This window comes from Euprymna scolopes, chromosome 23 (assembly GCF_053919585.1).
Source record: "Euprymna scolopes isolate OS-2025 chromosome 23, ASM5391958v1, whole genome shotgun sequence".
Lineage (NCBI taxonomy): Eukaryota > Metazoa > Mollusca > Cephalopoda > Sepiida > Sepiolidae > Euprymna > Euprymna scolopes.
Window position 1 is genome coordinate 100,589,589 of NC_136504.1, and position 19,245 is coordinate 100,608,833.

The 19,245-nt window shown below is 31.4% G+C and overlaps 1 protein-coding gene across 1 annotated transcript in view; it reads right to left on the bottom strand.

Annotated features, from left to right (window-relative positions):
* The window catches only part of LOC145246067 (mushroom body large-type Kenyon cell-specific protein 1-like), a 244,713-nt gene extending 226,223 nt beyond the window's left edge, over positions 1-18,490 (bottom strand). The window contains exon 1 of the mRNA XM_080107911.1: positions 18,324-18,490. Coding sequence (XP_079964037.1) covers positions 18,324-18,417 — 94 coding nt within the window. The 5' untranslated portion in view covers positions 18,418-18,490. The remainder of the gene's footprint in view (positions 1-18,323) is intronic.
* Positions 18,491-19,245: the final 755 nt, after the last annotated feature.

The following is a 19,245-nucleotide window of genomic DNA, read 5'->3' on the forward strand; positions in this document are numbered from 1 at the left end:
AACATCCCAATTATATCTTGAATAAATAAGTTTTTTTTTTACGAATCATAACTTCTAACAATTTCCATTTATTTCAACAGCTTTTATCCAAAAGAAAAAAAAAAAAAAAAAAAGAAAAAAGAAAAACTCTGAAACTTTTTTTTCTGAGGAATATATAAACTGTCCCTGATGAGGAGTTTGGTGTTTGTATGCCATTCAACGAAACACGTGTAAGACAAAAAATATGAAAAAAAATATATAAATATGTTTGGAATGTTAACTACTGTTTATTACACACACACACATATATATATATATATATATATATATATATATATATATATATATGAGAGAGAGATAAAAAAAAATAAACTGAGTTATGTGTTCAACGTTTCGTCTTTATTTCAAGATTTCCTCTGGATGAAATAAAGACGAAACGTTGATGATTGGTTTGTTTCTTTTTATTTCTATATTTTGTCGAAATACTATTTCCATTATTCTCATCACACACACACACACACACACACACAAACTTTTTAGCTCGTTAAAATCAGGTAAAAGTTATAGACTGTTGACTTAGAATGATTGAATATGTTTACATTTGAGCTCATTTTTGGATTAAATATTAATCCTATTAATCCCTAAGTGTGCATGGAACGGATACCATAATACTTAGTTTGCTGCACTTTATCATGACAAAGGTCCATACAAGAATTCAGCAGGATCAGTCCAGTACTTTCCGAGAGAGAGTGGCAGTGGCACAGACGGACAGATATATATATATATATATCTCAGAAGTTTGATTTTAATCGGTGACGCAAAGAGGATACGTTAAAAGATGGTTAGGAAAAGTTATTTAAAGCATTTCAGAACAATTAAAAGCAACAAGACATTCTTATTTCTTTCTGCATTTCACTTTCAAGTTTTTAAAGGTCGTTAATTTTTTTTTTTTTTTTTTTTTTTTTTTTTTTTTGCTATGGAAGATGAATTTTGTTTCCTTAGGAGTACTTTTGTGGTTCTATGACCTTGTCGATTGGATTTTGGGTATTGATCAATGTACCTATGCCTCCCCACGGGACAGAGTTAGGCACCAGGGTCGTTTTTTAACGTGGAGAAAAGGTACAAAAATAAAAATTGTCTCAGTCGTGAAGGATTTCTCCTCCACTGAAAGAGAACAAGAAATGGAAGTGCAGCATCTGAAGAACAGATACTACACTTTGATCTTGTCCCGAAGGCCACGGCACAGTTAACCGCCTTAAAAAGTTAAAATGACCCGGAAATGAGAGGGGTTATTTTATGTTATTTATATATGAAACCGATCCCCTACTCTAAATTCTAAATATTTAGTGTTTTACAATACACATAGGTACAAAAAAAATTAATTAAAAGGGAATAATATAACAAACAAATGTTATCAAAGGCAAGATAAGTTACACTACCTTTCTAGAAAAGTTTAGTGTTTTTACTTTAAAATGTTCATTCAGTTCGAAAAAAAAAAACAAAGTGTCTGCCATTAGGCGAGAACAATAAAAAAAAAAAAAAAAATGGCCGCAAATTGACATTAGTTTCGATAATAAATTAAAATAAAACAGAATACCGTTAGAAACACACCCAATAAATGTTACCATGCCATTTATTAGGTGGGTTTCTAACATTGTTTTATTTTTAAAGCATTATAAAGACTTCAAAGATGTATCAATTCGCGATCATTTTTCTTGTTCTCACCTAATGCTCGACACTATTTGTTTTTTCGGACCAAATAAACGTTTACTGTAGGTAAAAAACACTAAAATCTTTTCCAGCTAGATAGAAGAGTAACTTATCTTGCCATTGATAACATTCTTTTATATTTTTATTTAAAAACTTTTTGACCACTTTTTCATACCAGTATGTATTGTAAAACAACCCTAAAAAGTTTTGTCAAGTTTTTTTTTGTTACTAATAAAATAAAAGCCACTAGAGAATAAAAGTATCTGTTAGTGATGAGCATTTTGAGAGGATTCAACCAAATGTGTGAAAATGTTTTAAATAAACGAATCAAAAAGAATTTGCTAACATTGGACGTGAAAACCAACCATGTTGTAGTTAACTGGGAGGCAATCCACAGATGGGAAGTTCTTGGAAAGAAACTTCGTTCATGGAAATTCTATTTAGTTTTAGATACACAGAAGAAAGAAAATTTTTTTACGGTGGTTGTGGCTAGACGTGTTCTTGCTGCAAATGTTTTACAGGACAGGAGCAAGAGATTGGAGCTCAGTCGATCACCTACCATGAAAATTAACGATAAAGACTAGCAACGTCTATTCGATGAGAAGGGGGGTTATAGGGAAGAAAAGAGCTTATCTGTCATTAGATTTCAAAGTCGATTTTGCTTTCAGCATGTTCACATGTAATCACCTAAAAAAAGTTGGGGGAAATGGATGATTTAAATAAGAGTGTTCATCGACATTATCCCCCCCCCTTTTTTTTATTAATCTTTTGGATTTCAAAATTCAAATAGAACTATCGATTTTTATTTAAATCCTAAATATATACGTCTTATATTTCCCCAAACCTCTGGCCTTGATGGCGGAGAAACTAAAACTTGCTATGGTTTCAAATGATCTGAAGTAAAAGCAAGGGAGACTCGATTCCAAATATTTCTCATATGTTATCTCTCCCCACTTTTGGAAATAGGGTGCGGTTATGAATATCTCCTCTATGAAATAATCCTTATACACTGTGAAATTTACTTTATGCATGAAAACCAAAGAGGGGAGATATAACATGAGAAATATTTGGAATCAAGTCTCCCCTTGTTATAGTTTCAAATGATTTGAAATAACAGCAAGTTTTAGTCTCCCCTCCATTAAAGTCCAGAGGTTTTGGGGAAAATATCAGATATTTTTGAATTCATATGCAAAACTAGAAAAACAAATCACTATGATTGAAACATTTTATGGCTGTAACAATGTGCCAAAAATAGACACTGGATAATGGATGATCCCTTTAATGTGTGACCCTAAAGGCAAATGTTACATAGCCCACTACACAATTCAGGTCATTAGCTTTCCAACGAGTCCCCATTTTTAAATTCTGATCAGTAGTTGCTGAGGTCTGGAACTTATAAAATTGACAAAAAGGGTGGTGTATGTATATTATTTTCGTAGATAAAAATCAAGTCTCCTCTTGTTATTTCAGTTTATTGAAATGCTCATATCTTTGGTACTATGGGACGAAACTACGCGAAAATTGCAGGCTTTTTGAAGATAATACTATTTTATAGTTAAACTTTTATGACAATTGGTAAAAAAACAAAACAAAAAACAAGAAAAACGTATATTTTCAAGCCAATAAAATATGTCTAAATTTGTATATAGTGTCTGGGCAGGCTAGCTTTAGTTTTGCTACGTTGGGAGGAATTTTACTTAGTTTTTTTGTTTGTTTTTTTTTTTGTTTGGTTGTCTCCCCTGTGGCATTGCCAAGTCATTATTATATATTGAATAAATAAGTTTCGCCTGTAAAGAAAAGCGTTTTTAATTGATATTTGGTGAAAGTTCGAAGCACATGCTTTCTCTGGCCATAGAAATAAAAACAACACATTTCGATGGTTCAAATTAAGATGCTTGTGCAGTTTACGGACAGTTCTGAAATATTACTGTTATTTAGAAAACCATTCTCAACATGGAGAGATGCTTTTGAAGTATTCTATTTCACCTGACAATTTAATAAGATACCGTAAAAAAAAAAAAAAAAAAAAAAAAAAAAATTCATTTAATTTGACAATCTTATCTAAAAACATGGCACAGTTTGTAAACTGCACCTAAATTAAATATTAAGAAAACCGGTAAATTTGTGCTTCAACTGCAACTCAAACCCACCTTTAAATTGACATTTCATTTTCGGGTATGCTGAAAATGAATATCATTTAAATTTTAAGCAAACAAGTAGTTTTCTGGATATTAAGACATTTTTTCCAATGTATTACTTAAATTGAAATGTCATTCGCCATTCTTAAGATGGGGAGGACAGGGTGTTTTGTAACACGCATGCACATTAGTACTTTTCAGTTGGGGGAAAACATGGCCGCCAGTGAAAACAATACATTACATTGGATAATAAAGGTCTTAATATTCACAAAGCTACTTGTCTGCCCTAAATTTAAATTTGATATTTTTTTTCAGCATATCCGAAAACTGATAAAAGTCGTCAATTTAACGATGAATATCGAGTTGCCGTTAAAGTAATAAAAAAAAAAAAAAAAAAATATCAGAAAACCTAACTCATAAAAAATAAATACCTAACCAAATTAGTGGTATATTACCTAATTAGGTGCACCTACCCAGCGTTTCAGGGAGTATCTTTGCTTTCATTTCATCCGCCCCCTTACGAAATTTATTTTTTTAAAATAGGATATTGACATTTTATAATTATGTTAAACTATTAATTAATCCAAATTGCTATAAAATTAATTCCTTTTGTTAAGTTTTAATTGCAAAAAAATTGAAAGATGTAAACATCTTCCAAAACTTTCAATATTTTAATACACGAGAATTTGGAACCAAAAAACGACTATCCAAAGGCTTACAAATCTTTTTCGAAAGGTTGGTACTTATGGCGCAATTAAAAGTAAAGAAAATACAGAAAAGTCTGTATGATGAACGTACTCGTTACAGAACGAAGATGCCATATTCCAAAAATCACGTAAATCCATCAAGTCGGTTTTTTTTAACCAAGCAAAATCCAAGTTTACGATTTTTAACAATTTTACTACTAAACTGTATTATTACACATCGAATTAAGTTTTCTTATTTCATCAAATTTAATTATGGCTGCCGAAAACACTACAACTCGCTTGGTCATAACATTTGATTTTCTTGAATATTAATCTATATATTAATAGGTTAGCGTGTGTGTTATTTATTTTGTGTGTTACGAGTGACTGTCTTTTAATTGTTATGGATTTCCATTTCTCATAATAAAGAATTTTACCAAGAATTCTTCGTAAGTTTTGGTTTCAGTTATAGCTGAAGAAACTCAAGTTATATATATATATATATATATATATATATATATATATATATATATAAGCGATGGGACGATTCCAATATTACCGATTCCATGCTACATTCCCAATTCCGATACAATTACAGATTCCTATTTTTTCATAAATCTCTAATTATTTTACAATAAGATTGTTATTTTCCCGATTTTTGTAAAAACATGTTAAATATACAGATATTTTCATATATGTGAGATTACACTTGTGGAGAGTGATCTACCGATTTTAGCTTTACTGATATTTTAAAATCAATAAATATTTATTACTTTATCAATATTACCAGCAATGGACGATTTTACTTTAAACAAAATAAAATAAAAAAGACAATTAAAAGAATCGTTTTGGCATCGGAAAATAGGCATCAATTTTTCTGATTCCTCAAAATCTTCCAATTTTTCGATTCTTGATTCTGATTAATCGTCCCAACACTATTTTTTTTTTTTTGTAAGTTTTTGGTTTCGATTCAAGCTGATGCCAAGTTATATGGATGCATTTTTTTATTTTTTAAATTGCAACTTTATAATATATAAAAATCGATAGAACATTATAATATATATCAAATCTGCAAGAATTAAAATATCATATTTAAGCGTACTTTACAACTGGGCTATGCCGGGCGTTCCTGCTAGCTTAGATAAATACTTTTGCAATTTTAACAAAAGATCTACAAAAATATCAGAGCATCTCTATTTACACTGAACATCTACAGAATGCCAACATCAATATATTACATATCAAAGAGTCCCCTGTGGAATTTCCACAGGTCCCGCTAGTAATAGAAAAACACTTGATCAAATTATGTAATTTTTGGAATATTTCATCTTCATTCCGTTATTGGTACATACATCATATAGATTTTTCTGTATTTTCTTTATTTTTAATTGCCGCCATAAGTGTCAATCTGAATAAGCACCTTTTTCTTTAATTCTTAGCACAAGGGTAAAAAGAAACTATAATGTACGCTGGTGTATTTAATTTCGTAATGGAATTATGTTTTTAATACTTTACTCCATTGCATGTTTGATTTCAATAACTGATCAGTAATATTTTTGTTTTTTAAATGTGCAAGTTATAAAGGGGCGAGAAACACAGACACGAAAGTGGTCGGACAATTTTATCAATACAGAAATATTGATAGGTTTTGTTGGGAAATTTTTTTAGCTTAAGTGAAATTTGTATTACATCTAGCAGGGCTATCCAGCGTTGTCCGGGGCAAAAGTCCTATATATTTCTATTAAAACTTCTATCCTCTGGACCTCTCTTACCCGTTTCTCAATCTTTCTCTCTCCCTCATCTTACCCCTCCTTCTCTCCAATCTCCTCTTTCTCCACCACAAAGCCCCTTCTTTTCTAGGTGGACACACAGAGATATCTGTCCTTTATATAAGATTCCTATAGGAAGGAGTCAGCACTTGCTTTCAAAATCATAATAGCATTGAAAAACAAACATTCCTTGACGAAATCTGACCCAGTTAATCCCCAGAGAATGAATTCTAAGTTTTAGATATTATTCATCCGGGGCAATACCAATCAAGAAAATTTCAACTTTGTTGATATCTGTTTTAGTGTTTTTTTTTACCTTCAGCCAGACATACAAACATAGAACTGTCTTTTATGTGATAGAAGGTTCGATCATTGCCAAGTAAGACAAAAATCGCCCTGGTCTATAGGTAATTTTGTTTTTGCTAACTTAGTTAATATTAACGCTGTATAAATACTTTGTGGCCTTTGGAAAATTGTACTTATCTTGGTAGGATATCACCCATTCCATTTCCAATATTCTTTTCTCTCCCATTTAGATAATGACCTGCTTGTTTTTGGTTCTGAACAAACCGGAAAAGAGTAAGCAGAAAAGGGGTCGGGAAGTATGTATGCTAGCAACATTCTCACTAGGCAGGTTGAACCAGCTTTCTCCGAAGGAGGAAGTTTTATGAGAATATCGAGTTCATACGCAGACTCAGTTGCATGTATATCCCAGTCAGCGGAAATAACGATGTTAGTTTTTTTTTGTAATTCTTGCAGGGAAAGGTCTACAGCGTTTTACATAGAGAGCCTGGTATTCCAAAATGGTTACCCATCTGGTACTGACCAGGTTCAATGTTGCTTAACTTTGGTCATCTAATGAAAAATGGTGTGTAAATGTTTTCACTTTTTGATCTGCCCCTAATCTGTTTTATAACAATCATCATCGTATGAATCCGGTGATTCTATTGTTGGCATTGGTTTCCCCGATATTCTTGTAGTAAGAATTCTATCAAGAAAGACATCGGATACTTATGGGAGGAACCACGTGAAGGTCGCCAACATCCAAAGTGAAAGTGATTTTGTGGAACAAACTGGATTCGAACCTGGGACACCCAGGTTGTCAGTCTGTGTCATTAACCACTGAACCATCGTCACCCAGGATAGTTAGGCCATTCATTTATCATTCAAACAATACCGTGTTTAAATATATAGTTAAGTGGCAGTTTTAGTCATTTAGAACTGCTTTAATGCTCACTCATTTTTCGACCAAATTTCAAACAATTATTACAGTTTATAGACCACCTCAGCTATATTGTGAAAATAAAAAAAATAAAAAAATGTTCAATTTTCGTTCAGTAAAACAAAAGTTATGATGAATTTTCTGGTGTTCAAAATCATAAAAAAATAAAATATGTAAGGAGGTAAGCGACACTTTTCATGACTGGTTTCCATAGCAACCACATCGCTTCAGCGACTACTGTTGCTACTCTTTCCGCAACAGCAGTCAATTAGAAGTAGCAAGTGAAACAGAAAATGAAAGAATGAAAGGGAGATAATTGGGGGGATTTTATTGAAAGCAGACGAGTGCCATACATTGTTATTACAAGGGGGCAAAAAAATAAGACTGAAATTAAAGAAAGGACAAGTGAATTTACTGGAAGCCTGGAAAAATCATAGATTACAATAGAAAAATGTGAGCATGAAAAGTAATATGGTTAAGCTTAAACATGGAAAAGTAAAAGGCTAGGTGTTAAAACTTAAAAGAAAAGGATAAGATATTCTAATAAAAAATATAAATTTATAACTTAAAATATTGCAACATTAAGAATTTTTGTTTAAAATTCAATTTACAACATTATATAATCAATTTTTAAAGCTGCAATATTTTAAGTTATATATGTATTACACATTTTATTAGAATTTCTTGTCCTTTTTTTTTTTTTTCCAGTTTTAACAACTAGTCCTTTACTTTTCATGCTTGCATTTTTCTATAGTAATTAAATATATTTATGAAATAAAAAAAGAAAAAATAATTTTCAACAAATTTTGGGGATATCTTAAAATGGCCCTTAATGTAAATGTGATATTGTAGAAACTGCAATAATTCCAGTTAGGAGTAAAAAAAAAACCCCAAAACAATTTTATCACTTTTAAACCAAGGATGACCAACGACGCCATTATTTTTACTTTCACATTTCTGATGACCTTATTCCTAATTTGTTTTACGTGTAAGTTTTTAAAAATATTTTCTGCAAATAAATCATTCAAAATTGGCTTATATTGTTTTTTTTCCCCCCAGTTTTGAACAAACCGGAAAGCAGCGGGCAGTCTATTATTTAGAAAGAGTTTGGAGGTGTTTTTTTCTTCTTCTATTCGGGGTTTTATACTAATTTATGATGAAAATATATTTGAAATCTTTGTTTCATAAAAATTTGTGGTATAAATATATTTATGAAACCAAACCTGCGACGATATACATTCACATTAGAGCCACTGCATTATCACACTAGTGTTTACTCAATGATGTACCTGCGATCTCCTTTCGCGTTGTGCTCTGCAGTCCTGAACGTGCTGCCTCAGAATTGTGTGAATGACCATGTATCACTATTACATTTTTGGAGTTCTGTATTGTCTAACTATCGTGAGGTTTAAAAGTGTTATGCATTCCCTAATTAGCTTAGTAGCCTCTGTCTATTGCTAACTGTTTTATGACCATGGCTTAATATAGGAAACAAAAAAAAACAAAAACAATACATATAACAAAATAAAATTTCAAATAAACTTGGGAATATCTTAAGTAACCTCCCTCCCTTAGAGTAAATGTGGTATTGTAGTGACTGAGATGATTCTACTTAAAAGAAAGACGTGTTCACCACGTTTAGGCCAAGAATGATCAACGATCTATACTACCCCCATTTTTTTATGGCCTTGTGCCAGAATTGTTCTAAATATACAATTGTTATATTATTTGCAAATATACAATTCAAAGAGTAGTAGCTTTATGATGAATAAAATTTTAATTTTACAATATCTTAAAATAAAGTGAAGTGACCCCCTAGAGTAAATGTGGTATTGTGGTGACTGAAATGATTCTAGTCGAGAGTAGAGTAATCAATCCTTAGTGCAGACAACACTAGATAAAATTGTGAATTACTTGGAACTTCTATCTGGTTATGGCTGATGGAACGAAAGCATACTACTGCCGTGGATTAAATAAAAGGGTTCTGGTTGAAATTCCGTTTAGATTCCCGAGTTCTACAAGGAACACCTGAGGAATTTGGAGGAAACACCGATCGAAAACAAGAAACTCACAATCAAGAGGAGTTATGATAATCTAAATAATCATAATTGATCAAGTAGTTTTATCTTCTTCTATAATATGAATCTCACCTGTCTGTTAAAATGTATGTATGTATGTCCGCCTAAAACTTTCGACAGAGGCGACGGATTTTCATTAGATCACTATTATTTTGAAGCTCAATGTCTCGGATGCCAAATATCGAAAAATTGGCCAAAAACATTCATTCCTTCACCCTCAACTGGGCAGTTTTCTACAAGGAGGGGTCGATTTTTCGCGAACCATTTTTTGCAAGTCATCGTATTGGTTGGATTGACTTTGCCTAATTTTAATGTTCCGAACTTCCAGTCGCGTCATGGCGCAGCGGTAAGACGTCAGATTTTCTTTCACTTTCTTTTCCACCTTCACATCACGAGTTTGAGCCTACCTACTACTTTTTTCTTTTTTGCTCAACACACCACTAAACACTCTGGCAACCGCCAGGCACCCCGGCTAGTTTTTAAATAAAATTAAATTTTGTGGCTAAACGAACAGCGACGATATCGTGATAAATTTTTTATAATACAGAATTACTAAGGATTACCAACGATCCCCATTTTCCTCACACTTATGGCATTCTGAACCTAATTTGCCATACGGTATTTTATTTTTTTCTCGGTGGGGAATAAATAATTAGAAGTGTAGTATCTGTTCTGCTTAGTAATATAAATCCTTCTACATCGAAGCATTAAGCAATTAAAATTTTTGTCTCAATCTAGAATGCTTCCTCCCCAACCCCCACCGCCATATTAAAAATTGAACTTGTTTCTATAACTGCCTTCGTGGGGAGGAAAGTAAATAAGAACACGTGCCCTCTAATGATAAACATTTAATATTCAAAGCCTCGCTAATTTCATGGCTAGAGATGTTTCAAATCAAAATATACGTATATTGTTATCATTATTATTGTTGTTATTATTATTGTTGTTATTATTGTTATTATTATTATCGTTGTTATTGTTGTTATTATCATTGTTATTATTTTATTATTATTATTATCGTTATTATTGTTATTATTATTATCATTGTTATTGTTGTTGTTATTATCATTGTTGTTATTATTATTGTTATTATTTTATTATTATTATTTTTATTATTATTGTTATTATTATTATCATTGTTATTGTTGTTGTTGTTGTACCCGTGTCAGGTAACATCGATATGTCTATTAATCGATCTTAACGAAATAATATATCTGCAGAGTAAGGTTGTTCTTTTTTTTTTATATAAATTTGAAAGCGAAATTTAATATCGAAAACTAGGAATATTAATATCATTGTAGATTAACACTCAACTACCTCACTAGGCGATAAATACTCTTAAAATAAAACTTTTTAGAATTTATAGTAAGTGATCAGTAGGGCTAGGATCAGAGAATATTCTTATTGTTTTGACTCTCGAGTATATATCCGACACAGTTAATCTATCTAAAAACAAAGATATTAACTGCTATATACTCAAGAGTCAAAATAATGAAAAGAATATTCTTTTGTTATAGCCTAGTAATCAGTTTTGCATATAAATTTAACGTAAAATCTCATTTCCAGACAATCTTAACACTTGATGACAGTTAACCAAAATTATTTTTTATGGGATATAAATTCTGTCAAGGTTTTTTTTTTTTAAGGGGGGGGGTCTATTTTAAGCGATTACATATGGTTTTACTATCTGGCCATAGGCTTAGTGATCAATAATTTAGTTGATTGCCCTAAAAATGTCAGAATGGCTCTGAAAGTAATCGTTTTACTTTAAATTTATATGCGAAACTGATCCCTTGTTTTAAATTCCAAATGAATTTGTGTTATTTTGCTTTTCAACAAATTTTTCAGATACTACACTTTTATCTTGGCCCGATTTATTATAATTATCCATAATAATCTGTCATGTATTAAAAAAAAAAAACTATGACCCGAATATTTCTCTCACATACGTAACTTTAATATTTATTTTACTACAAAGTTTTACAATTAATCGAATATTCACCAAAATCAAAATTAGCAAACTGCGTAATCACCTAAAAAGATAGAATCTCATTTTTCATGGGGATAGAAATTGAGCATAGAGTGTTAATCTACATTTACTATAGAAAGTTGTAGGGTTATTATAATTATCCATAATAATCTGTCATGTATTAAAAAAAAAAAAAACTATGACCCGAATATTTCTCTCACATACGTAACTTTAATATTTATTTTACTACAAATTTTTACAATTAATCGAATATTCACCAAAATCAAAATTAGCAAACTGCGTAATCACCTAAAAAGATAGAATCTCATTTTTCATGGGGATAGAAATTGAGCATAGAGTGTTAATCTACATTTACTATAGAAAGTTGTAGGGTTATTATAATTATCCATAATAATCTGTCATGTATTAAAAAAAAAAAAAACTATGACCCGAATATTTCTCTCACATACGTAACTTTAATATTTATTTTACTACAAATTTTTACAATTAATCGAATATTCACCAAAATCAAAATTAGCAAACTGCGTAATCACCTAAAAAGATAGAATCTCATTTTTCATGGGGATAGAAATTGAGCATAGAGTGTTAATCTACATTTACTATAGAAAGTTGTAGGGTTCAAAACGAAAGTTTTAAAAACGCTCTCCCAAAAAGTGCGCGCCCTATATTGGTCGGTGTACGGTGTGCTACCAGTTCCACGAATGGGGACTAATTATCATAGATCAGCCGGCCAGGTGGCGATGACCTGGCGTTGGGTTAGGGACACTCACCCTCCTTTCCCCCAACTATCACAGATGACAAGAAATCGATTTTGGGGGAAAACACTAGTCACCAACACCAAGCATTAGCAACAGCAGGAAGAAATCAAGTCATTTATAGACGCAGTCAGTCACATAAAACTAGAAACGAAAGATTAGGGCGAGTGAACAAGACAATAAAAGCCATGGTGACCCTAGGGAAACGGAGGGAAGACGGGACAGTGTGTGTGTGTGTGTGTGTGTGTGTGTGTGTGTGTGTGTGTGTGTGTGTGTGTGTGTGTGTGTGTGTGTTATTCTAGTGATGATAGGGATAAGGAGTTCGAATTTGGAAATGGTGAAAATAAGGACAGGTTTGTATAATGGGGCGGGAAAGAAAAGTGAAATTGTGATTAAAAAAAAAAAAAACACCGACAAAACAATACATCGATTTTAGTTGATAGAACCTAATCAAAACAAAACAAAAAACATCTATTATAATTCCTATTTACAATGCTTCCCCACGAGGGCAGCAGAACTGGACACCAGGGTCGTTTTTTAACGTGAATAAAGGGACAAAAATAAAAATTGTCTCGGTCGTGAAGGATTTCTCCTCCAGAGATGGAACCAAAAATTGAAGCGTAACAATGATTGCTGTGCTGCAATGCTGCTGAGTGCTGCGCTGTAGCATCTGAAGAACAGATACTACACTTTGATCTTGCTCCGATCTATTACAATTATCCATAAATAATCTCTCTAATGTATTAAAGCTATCAGCCAATATTTCTCTCACATGCGTAACTTTAATAAATACAGATATTTTACAATTTTTATACAATCAATCGAATATTTACCAAAATAAAAATTGGCAAACTGAAACGAATTTTAAAAAAATCCTATTTAAAACATGACTACAGTTCGTATATTATTCTTCTATGCTGTCCACCCGAGCAACGCCGGGTAAATATAGCGAGTTATTGATATTCTTGGTTCTCTCTCGTATCGATTATTTTAGTCACAACAATAATCCCCACCCCTAAAAAAAGGGGGGACATCACTTTTTCCTTACATCTAGTACGTTTTAAAAGCGTGTATGTTGAAAGGGTAGGAGCGGAGCAAGCAGCACTTGAGCATTGTTTTATAACATTCGGTACTTGTGCAGTTTACAGACTTATTCTTTTTTTTCAAAGTTCAATTCAATTTTTACGGTATCTTGTTTTGTTAGATGAAAGTACAGAATAGTTAATAAAGCCCCCCCCCCTTCTTTTTTTTCAAGTAAAGATTTGGGTTTCTAAATAATATTATTTCAGCACTATCCCTAACTATCCTTTCTAATATATTTTTTGTTGTTATTGTTTTCAAAGTTAATACTCATAGAACAAAACGCTTTCATTAAAATATTTTTGGAAACATTTTTCTTTTTATTAAATGCAGTTCATTTGCAGTGAAACGCATATCTCATAGCGGCGGCGTTTTCGCTTTAATGTCATTTAGCTTTTCTTTTTACCAATAACTACTTTTTAAGGCACTTCGTCACAGACACAATATGGCTTGTTAAAAGCGATTTTAATTTCTATTCAATGCCAATAAAACGACAAACTACTGCGAAAACCAAAGAATTTAAACCAGAGAAGAAACTAATCATTCGTATGGTCTTATAGTGATACTCATACTGTCCTTACTCGACGTTGTCAGGGAATAGTTTTATTTTCAATTTTTTTTTTTTTTTAATAAGATTTTAAACTTAAATTTACGATATCGTCTAATCATTAAATTGTTAACTGGACCAAGACCACGTTGTTATAAAACTATAATTTTGTTAATGTAACCTGGTTTTCAGATTCTATTGGATGTAAATAGCCTGAAAAACTTTAATACACGAGTAGTTGCCGAAGATTGTAAAAAGGCTAATTTACATGACTTTCTATTCGACAGTTTAAAGACTTCTAAATTAATTACAAATTTTAAAGAGTCACGAAATAATTGATTTGAATGAATCAACGAAAAAAAAAAAAAAGAAAAGTAAAATGTCCGACTTTACAAATGAAACAGATATGCATTCTGATGGATTCAATTTCGCAATAAATTATCTTTAAAAATAACGCTTGTTTTAGTACTGTGTGTACCAAAGTATTGCATTCGATTAATAAACTAAAAAAAAAAAAACTATTTTAATGCGTAATTATTAAGAGTTACCCTGTAACGAGAAATACATGCACAGTGTGCATGCACAGATGCAAGAGGAGGACGCATAGTTTTATTAATACACAGAGATGAATAGGCGCAAAGTGTAGTATATGTTCTGATATTACACTTCCTTTTTTGTCGGTCAGTGAAAGAATGGGAAAATCTTTATAGACAGGTGATTTTAATTTTTGTCCTAATCAAAAATGTCCCTTTTGGAGGAGGTGTTTTTCCTTCACACATTAAAAACTGGCCTTGTGTCTAACCCTGTCCTCGTGGAGAGGCAAGTAAATGAAGATTAATTAATAATTTTTCAAAAAATAAAGACCCCCCCCCCAAGTTGCGCATTAAATTTTTGTTTATTTTTTTACCAATTAATTGACCTATTAATCAAAATTTTTTTTTAGATTTCTCTCAAAAATGAAATTGGGTTCAAAAATATATTTTCCTAATGGAAGATATTTTTTTTTTTTTTTTTTAAACAAACTCGTTAAAAATCTTGAAATAATTTGCAAAAGCAAAAATGGAAAGATTAGTTTAATGCTTTCCTGGAATTTTCTTAATCGTGACATTCTAGCGTTAATTTTATAACAACGACCATATTGTTGCAAAGTGAGTTTGTTTACAAACCTGACATCTTTGGAAAATTGCCACATTCCTAGAATTTTTAATTCTTTTTACACACAGAAAAATGCCGTTAAAAACAGCAATGAATGAAAAATGAAAACTTAACACCCAAGAAAATAATTTTTACCCTCTTTTTTTTTTCTTTTCACAATAAAAATGGCCAGCTCAGAAAAATTAAAGTAAATTAAATTAACGGACAGTTTGGACACCATACGGACGAAATACAAAAAGTGAAATTTGATTTTTATTTTTTCTATTCTCCTTCACAATCGTGAGATTTATAAAGTATCAAGTTTGTTTTGTTTTTTTTTTTTTTGTTTTTTTATATATATAACTGTTTGTATTTCCCCGGCGTTGCCCGGGTAGATGGCTTCGAATAAATAAATAAAATTTGAACACAAGTCACGTTTACAATGGGGTTTTTTTTTAAAGAATTTTTTTAATTTCATTTTAGTTTCCCCTTAATTTTTAAATCACGAAGTAACTTTTTTTCCAACTACTGACAAAACGACTGTTTACACAGAAATGGAAATGCATTCTGGTGGATTTAATCTCGCTGTTGCTTTCAATAAATATTCGATTAATAGCAAATAATAATACGGTACTTGTAAATGAATGAGTATCCAAAGAATTTCAGTACTTAATGGAGGGTCCAAAGTCAGTGCCGGAAATGGCCGAAGTAGTTCACGATTTGAAAGGCACCAACTTTTTCCTTCTGAGTAAATTAGTTTTTTTTTTTTTTTTTTTTTTTTTCGTCAAAAGGTGTAAATTTTTTCATTTATTTTATTTATTTACATGATCTAACCTTTTGCGTCTGTCTTTACATTCCCCCGTTTTCACAGGCTTTGTAATTGTAAACCGATTCGGCCATTTCCGGGATCGTCTCAGGAAGTACTGAAATCCTTTTGGATGGCCACTCATTACAAGTATCCCAATAATAATTTTTATCAAAATTACGTAAAGGGGACAAACAGTAAACACAGAGGGACACACGAGACCTTGTCCGTTAGTTTTACAAAAACAGAGCGATAGCAATACTAATAAAGCGAACGGAGGAAATTATTTCAAAGCAAAACTAATTGTCATCAATTATGGTCACTTGAAAATGACCAATCTGCAACTTGATATGCAATTTTTACTTGAACTATCAGTAGTCTATCTACCCCCCCCCCACGAGGGCACGGTTAGACACGAGATCAATTTTTAATGTGGAGAAAATACAGCTTCCTTCCCCAAAAAGGGAGGGGGACAGGGTACTTATGCACTTATTGTGCCGTGCTGAAATAATAAAATCATTTAGAAAGCCATTCTTAACATGGGGATGGTATTTTGTAACTATTCTATACTTTCACCTAACAATTTAATATTGTAAAACTCGAATTTAAATTTGAAAAAAAAAATTTTTTTTAAATAAAAAAATATAGCGCGGTACAATAAGTGCATAGGCACCAAAAGGATGAAATGCAGTAGAAAAGATACTACACTGTGCTCCTAGCAAAAAAAAAAAAAACAAACAAACAAAAGACTTTTTAATTCATACAAATAAAACAATGGTGATTCTACAGAATTTGAACCTAACCGAACCCTAACCCACTATTATCGGACTAAATCTTAAGGTTTACACTCAAAATCTGTCGAAGCACCAAAACAATAAATTTGTGTACAAATAAACTAAACTGAAAATTAGCATTTTTTTAGTTTAATTACTAGCGTATAAAGTTACTACGAATTTAATGAATGAATGGACCAAACATTTTTCTTAGTTCGCAAATAACACTGTAATAGTCTCATCCGATGGTATATTTTATAAACATTAAACACATATACAAAAGTCCGAATTAACAATCTATTAGTCTTACTTTTAACTACCAACAAAAAAAGAATACATTTTCACTTCAAAATTGTCTAAAACAATATATGGTACAATAATACGCAGAATATGGGCCGGGCCCCCCTTTAGATAGTATTTTCAAGTTGAATTTAATTTTACGGTATCTTTTGTTTATTAAATTGCTCGATAAAAGAACAGACTGTTAAAAAAGCAACCTCTCCTTATATTCAGAACGAAGTTCTAAATAATAACGTTACTATTTCAGATGCAGCACGGTCCGTACTCTGCACAAGTAACATATTTAAAAAAAAAAAAAAAAAAAAAAAAAAAAAAAAAAAAAATTAAGAATTTTCTTTGATACTACATGTTCTTTCATCAAATTTTTGTCTTGTTTTTATTATTTTTTTAATGGATTTACAATTGTCGGATTTTAGTTAATAACTTTTCCTTAAAATATTAAACTATTCATTTCATTACCGATACAAAACAAAATAAAGTAAACAAAAGATACGAAATAACTGTTTTTAATTCATTTTATTTAATGTTAAATTAAAACAAAATCCAAACAGATTGCTTTGTTACTGTTCTTGAATTAAAAAAAAAAAAGAAAAATTGATAGCCATGTTTAAGATTTCAAGTCAAATATCTAATTCAAAAAATCAATATTTAATTTTAAAAACATTCTATTTTTATTTTGTTAGAATAAAAAGGTTTTTCAATTTTTTTGTTTCATCCTTCCAGCTGTCTGTTAATAACTTTAAGACAAAAATTATTTTAAAATATGCAAATATTTGTTATTAAATCTAAACTCTTTAACATGCTTTTGTTTGTTTGTTTTTGTGTGTTTTATTTATTTTAGTTAATTTGGTTAAATTGAAATTAGAAAAAAAAAAAAAAAACAATGTTAGAAAACTATTTAACTTTTAAATTATTATTTTTACTAAATCGTTAGTGACCAATAAATTTGCTGTCGACATATGAAGGACCGGATCGCTCTTTTCTGTTGGTCATTATAAATATGCTGGAACCAAAGAAACGCAGAGCCAGGATTTATTTTTGACCAACTTTTGAGTTAATAAAGTAAAAACAAAACGAAATTGACTCTAAAACTCCTATTTCTTCTTCTTTTTTTTTTTTTTTTTTTAATCTTTCTGTACAAGACATTTTATAAATAAATAAATATGTTGTTTTTTTTTTACTTGCGTGTGTGCGTGTGGTCACTAAAAACGGACTTAAAAAAAAACAGTTAGGGAGTGGAGAGAGAAGGGAAGGGGGGATGCGGAGATGGTAAACCCGTACGGACTTATTCTATAAAAACCTTAAAACTGTTGAACAGGGAGGAAAAAATATACGATTTAGACTTTCTTTCACTTACCGATCAGCACCGGAATCTTCTTTCCCCATGACAGCAGGTCTTTCTTAAAGCTGCGCCTTTCTTGAGCACACCGTAAGCCTCCGCAATCTACCATGTTGACACGCGCACTGACGTCATCGTTTTCTGCTGCCCACTTTCTGATGACGTAACGCGCATCAACGTGCGACGACGACAGCACAAAAAAACATAAGCGAGGAATGGGGAGACAAATGGGCGGGGACAACGGAAAGAAAAGTAACGACAATCATAGGCCACGCCTTCTCCTACTCGTAGTAGCTTTCGTAGCAATCAATGAATTTTCATTCTAATGATAATTATTTTAAATATCCACATTGGCCGTCAGCGTCACAAGTGACAGCAAGTTTCATCATTATTAATAATCTCAATATCTAAGTTTATTTATTCATTCAAATTAAAAAAAAAAAAGTTGGGTAAAATTTGAAGTATCATTAACAGCTGAAAAATCGTAAAGAAAATAAAAAAAATAATAACAACTAATTTGGTTATATATATATATATATTATTTAATTGGAATTCATTATTGAGATGAGTATTATTTATTGATTTATTTATATTTCGGTACGGACCCGAGCATGGAAGGTCAGATAATGAATAAACCTGGATTTATATGACCAAATAATCCAACCTTTCGGGGGCCCGTGACGCAGTGGATAGAGACGTTGAATATCTACAGTTTCAGGTGAGAATTGTCTGAAGATAGCGGTTTCAATCCTACCCAAAGCTGGCCAATGGCTTACTTGGTCAAAACGTGGTGAGACGACAACAACTATGGATGGCAGTAATTGCTGAAAATGCAGTTAGGAGATTCAGAGTTCCTATCCCGTCGCGGTTACCACCTGACAAAAGCCAGAGAAATAGTTGGCCAAAACGTCGTGAAACAACAACTAAGAAAGATGAGGAT